Source organism: Crocodylus porosus, unplaced genomic scaffold (assembly GCF_001723895.1).
Source record: "Crocodylus porosus isolate Cpor-Errol unplaced genomic scaffold, CroPor_comp1, whole genome shotgun sequence".
NCBI lineage: Eukaryota > Metazoa > Chordata > Crocodylia > Crocodylidae > Crocodylus > Crocodylus porosus.
The window spans coordinates 190,761,543-190,767,164 of record NW_017728906.1 but is presented as its reverse complement, the minus strand read 5'-3'; the positions used below and the strand labels follow the sequence as shown (position 1 = coordinate 190,767,164).

The window sequence follows — 5,622 nt, the reverse complement described above, 5'->3', positions numbered from 1 at the left end:
CTAGGTTTCTTTTTGAATGTTCTCACCAGGGGCCTAGATCATCTCTCAGTAAAAAATAGTGTGGGAGTTCCCTTGACTTAAGAGTTGTATTGAACTCCAAATCATTTTGTTTTATCCTACTGAAACTTGGTGGCAATAGTGTTTTGGTTAATTACAGATCTTGTCACTGTGTTTAACTCATTCCACTTCTTTCCTTTCGACTTGACCATAGAATTAACTGCTTAACTTTGGAAATACAGTTTTTATCAGTTATTAAAACTGTGCATATATCACTATATTTTAATACATGTCATAGCCATCCCTTCTGCAACCTTTAGAGTTGGATAACTTCGGGCCTTGTGCCTCTGTTGTGACACCGGTGCACCCTGAAGATCCAGACAGATCTTGACTGGCCATCCAGCCTCCTAAAAATACTTTTCTGTTTTCATTGCCATGCTTTGATCTTACTTTTTGATTTGGATCGTAGCCCTCAAATTGCCAGAGTGATACTTCAGGTGCCTTTTTCCGCCCTGCTCATCACAGAGCTCCTGTCTGACCCAATCAATCACTCCAGGGCCTCAGTGTAGCTGGCTATGGCCAGGTTGCCCCTGATTAAGCTCAGTCTTTCTCCTGGGCTAAACTCGGCTGCTCCTGGATTCCGAGCAAGCTCAGTCTCATTCCCTTGGGCCTGGGCCTGCCCCAGATCTCCAGAACACCCAGTGTCCTCAATGCCAGGTGCCCACAGGGTCCTCACTACTCCCGTTAGCCATCCTGTGCCTTGCAGCTTAAACAGACAAAACCATCAACAAAAAGTACTCAAAACCTCCTTGTAACCCATGCAGCCCTTTCTTCAGGTCTTTCTCTTCTGTTGCTGGCTAATGCCAGTCTAAGCCCTTATGGGCTTTGTAACTTGCCCCTTAACAGTGTTTCAGGGAGCTCCACTTGGCTACAATGCCTTGGCCAGATGCCTGACTGTTGTGGAGCTGTGCCCCTTCCAGCCACTGCACTCTCTCTCCCCATTACTGGGGCATTACCTAATTAATCATCCTGAACCCTGCAGCTTGCACAGCATGGGGGGTTAGGGACCCCTGTTACAATAACAAATGCAGGTAACAGATAAAGCCATATAGTAATTGGGTAATAAAAAATAAGGTTGTGAAATCTACTTTTTGATAACTATTAGCTGACTTATGGTAAAAACAGTTCATAGTTTTTAACTTTTTCTGTGAGTTTAATCTATTAAAAGTGAAATTCTCTCTCTTGTGTTTCTGGATTTGACATGTCAGTTTTTCCCACAGGCCCTTTATTTCTCAGAAAATTCACTTTCCTGACTTTTCTACCAGAGACATACATAGAAACTATGTTGACTGTGTACGATGGTTAGGAGATCTAATACTTTCCAAGGTAAGGTGCTTACTGTTCAACCATGTTGCTTAAAGCTATTTTATTTTTAAGATGTTTGTTTGCTTTTTTGGGTAGAAGTGGCTGTTAAGTTTATTTACTGTGCCATGTGATGTAGCTTTCCTAAACAGAGTGGCAAATAGTTGAATTCAGGTGCTTTATGTGTAGGCATTTTGTGTGTCAAATCTGGAATTCTTCTAAGTATAGTTCTGATAAAGACACATTAAAAGTAAAACTGGGGTTTGGATGCAATATTCAGAGGACAAAGGAAGACTTTTCTCTTTTCTGGGATAGTATGCTAGATCTTGCAACCTGAGGGAGAAATTAAATACATTTGAATCGAAAGGTCTATGGGATGCCTTCTTGTCTTAACAGTAGAAACATTTCCCCTGTAGATACTGGATTAAGGCCCTGGTTTTCAAGTCTGCTCAGAGACTTGAAAACAAGCTAGCATCTTTTTAATGAGGACAGAGTTTAAAATGGTGCTAACTTGTCTTCAGATCTGTGCATATATGGAATGAAAACTCCCTTGTTATGTTTAAGTTGTCAGAGCGCACTTCATTTTCATACTTAGAGAGGTGCCCTTTTGCATTTGAAGGTTATTGGCAAGTACTCTGGGTGCCATATGACATATTAGGAGGGTATGGACAAGACATTTGGGTAGAGAACTGTGATATCATATGATGTCTTCATGTAATGGAGGGTGGGTCTAGAGGAGAAGTTTGGTTAACATTTACAGTTCAAAACAAAGGAAAGTACTTTTATGGCTTATATTGCAAGTGATATCTTTTTCTCCTCTCTCTCTTGACAGTCTTGTGAAAATGCCATTGTGTGCTGGAAACCTGGCAAAATGGAGGATGATATAGATAAAATCAAGCCTAGTGAGTCAAATGTGACCATACTAGGGCGATTTGATTACAGTCAGTGTGATATCTGGTATATGAGGTTTTCAATGGATTTCTGGCAAAAGGTAAGCGTGAGCTTTGAAATAACTCTTCATCTGTTTGGTTTAGAGAAGGGCAAATGAGGAATTTTTGCTTGGCTCACATGTGCTAATGTGATACTAAAATTAGCTTGGTACTAAGACATGAACATTCCTGATCTATCCTGGCTCCTCACTGGGAGCCTTGTGGAAGATTTCCATCATCATTCATCTCCATTTTATGCGTAGTGGAACGGGCAAATTAATTGTATGCGGTGTAAAAATGTAATAGTTCTAGAATGACTTTAGAATACATGAAATACTGCATGTGTGTTAACTGTTGCCAGTCCTACAGTCTTTGTAAAATTCCCATTTCCATTCTTTGGTAATTGCCATGCTCTTTCTCTTGTTTCAAAGATGCTTGCTTTGGGCAATCAAGTTGGCAAACTTTATGTTTGGGATTTAGAAATAGAAGATCCTCATAAAGCCAAGTGAGTATAAATTTTACTTCCCCAGATTGTCCTTTAAAATCAGTGGAGGAAGGTCATAGAAATTAAGGGCTGGTAAGGACCTCAAAAGATGGAGTCCAACTGCCCTGGTCTAGGCAGGAGTACTGCTGAGATCAAATGGTCCCAGCAAGTTGTCTGCTCAGTCTCCTCTTGAAGACTATCAAGGTTGGGAACTGCACCACCTTGGGAAGTCTAGTCCAGATTCTGGTCACCCTTACTGTAAATAAGTTCTTCCTTACAGCCAACCTGAAACCATCCTCTAGCAGTTTATGGCCATTGCTCCTTGTCCTACCCGGGGGTGCGCTAGTGAACAAGTTTTTTTTCTTCCAGCTCTCAATATTCACCCCTTACATACTTATAGACGGCTACCAGGTCCCCCCTCAGTCTTCCCTTCCCCAGGCTGAACAGTCCCAGATCCCTTAGTCTTTCCTCATAAGGCTTGTCCGCCAGGCCCTTAATCACTCTTGTGGCACTTCTCTGGACCCTTTCAAGATTCTCCACGTCTTTTTTTTTGAAGTGCAGCACCCAGAACTGGACATAGTACTCCAGCTGGGGTCTTGCCAGTGCCAAGTAGTGAGGAAGTATCACTTCCTTAGCCCTGCTCACGACACATCGGCTAATGCATCCCACTATGCTATTAGCTCTGTTGACTACAACGTTGCACTAGTGGCTTATGTTCATGCTGTGATCAACCATAATCCTGAGGTCCCTTTCAGCCACTGTACTGGCCAGGACATCTCCTCCTAACCTATATTCATGCCACCAGTTACTTCTCCCCAGATGAAGCACTGCATTTATCCTTATTGAACTGCATCTGGTTCTGCTCTGCCCACTTTTTCAGCTTGTCCAGGTCCACTTGGATCTACATGCTATCCCCTAGCGTGACCACTTTTCCCTGTAACTTAGCATTGTCCGCAAACTTGGCCAGCACACTTTCCACATCCTCTTGTAAGTCGTTGATAAAGATGCTGAACAGCATGGGAACAAGAACCAAACCCTGTGGAACACCACTGGCCACCTCCCATCAAGACAATACAGACCTATCCACTAACACTCTGGGTTTAACCCCTTAGCCAGTTCCCAGCCCACAGTCACCCAGTTTTTTTATAACAGTGTCATGGGAGACCATATCGAAGGCCTTTTTTAAATCCAAGTATACTGACAGAAAAAGAAACTGTTGAGTTAGGTAGCAGCACCTTCAGCTCTAATTTCTGTGGTAAAGGAATGGGTTAAAATTAACATTGTCTTTATTATTTGTAGTACAGTAATGCCCAGAGACCTTAATTGGGTTGAGGCTGCATTGTGCTGGATGCTGTAGGTAGATGCAGTAAAAGAAATGTCTCCTGTAAAAACTGATTAAGAGAAGAGTGTCCAAAGTTAAGAAGAGTGGGGGTTAGCAACTAATGAAGTAGAGAGAAGGAAAGGACTGCGGTCACAGTAACTCAGAGTTACATAGGTTAGCTACATGCTACATTTTATGGGGGATTAAATATTAATTTCCAGTTGTCTGCTGGCTTACGCAAGTGACCTACTGCAGATAAGTAAGGAGATAAAACATTTGGGAGATTCCTGTTTTTCTGTCCAGCTTTTCATTTGTCCAAATAAAATTGTGTTTTCTTAATAACAGATGAATGCTCGTGTTTATTACAGAAATCCAAGTAAAGTGATACAGTGCACGTTTTGCTAAAGCTTTAGTGAAAATTAACTTTAGGGGTACAGGAAGGAATAGCAATGAAAGAATATCCCACTGGGTCAGAAGTTTACATGAGTTCAGATAATGCCAATGGCCTAGTTCTCCTGTCTTTATTTAGATAGGTGGCATCATTTTAGTCAGTAGTTTTCCACACCTGACTGGTGGCAAGGTGTATCAGGACTCCAGAATGCAATAGCAAATGCAGACTTAACTCTGCATCTAAAATGAATTTCTTTTACTTGCAGGTGTACAACACTTACTCATCCCAAATGTGTTGCTGCCATTCGACAAACCAGTTTTAGCAGGGATAGCAGTATCCTTATAGCTGTGTGTGATGATGCCAGTATCTGGCGCTGGGACAGACTACGATAAGTCAGTTTTTCGTAAAATTTAGAAAATATATTGTCAGGTTACAATATAATCTGTTAACTTGCTAGATCTGTAGTTGCATTTAAAATAGTCTTTCTCCCTCCCATGTTCAGTTGGGTGGAGCTGAACTTAGAGATGTTTACATTCTTTGTACTGTGTTCTGCTCAGAGTCTGTTGCTTTTAATAAAAAACAAATATTTTTGTAAAGCTTTCTGTGTCAGTGACTTCAATTATTTACTTGAAGCTAATCTGTTAATATCCTCTGATTTATAAAGTTGTTTTGTATCTAGCTGGTATATACCACATATGTGGTAACCTTTTGCTAGGAATTTTAGTAGCATAAGATTGCAGGCTTATGTAGGTTTTTGTTTAAAAAAGCAGGTTATATTTGCAAGGGACTACATTAAGGTATAATTACACATGGAAATGTAAATTACGTTAAAAACTCTGCTAAAAATATTTTGAACTCATTCCTTTCTCTATATTGCTTACACATTTAATTGTTAAAACCCAGTGGTTTTTAAAGCCTGACTGTACTTTTCACCATTTATACTGCTTTTTTGCATGAGGTATTTCAGTTGGCTGGGTAGTAGGAAAAAAAGATAAACTATTTCAGTCTTCAGATTCCGGTGAACTAACTCAATGTTGCAGTGTTCAGATTTTGCAGTGGAATATTTTAATCCAAATTGTTGCTGGCAATTTTAAAGATGTATATTAGATTTTTTTTGTAAAATGTTCTCCTTCTGACC

At 40.5% G+C, this 5,622-nt stretch overlaps 1 protein-coding gene across 1 annotated transcript in view; it reads left to right on the top strand.

Moving 5' to 3' along the window:
* Positions 1 to 5,083, top strand: part of EED (embryonic ectoderm development) — a 27,288-nt gene extending 22,205 nt beyond the window's left edge. Inside the window, exons 9-12 of the mRNA XM_019530380.1 lie at positions 1,278 to 1,383; positions 2,192 to 2,350; positions 2,720 to 2,793; positions 4,750 to 5,083. Coding sequence (XP_019385925.1) covers positions 1,278 to 1,383; positions 2,192 to 2,350; positions 2,720 to 2,793; positions 4,750 to 4,876 — 466 coding nt within the window. The 3' untranslated portion in view covers positions 4,877 to 5,083. The remainder of the gene's footprint in view (positions 1 to 1,277; positions 1,384 to 2,191; positions 2,351 to 2,719; positions 2,794 to 4,749) is intronic.
* Positions 5,084 to 5,622: the final 539 nt, after the last annotated feature.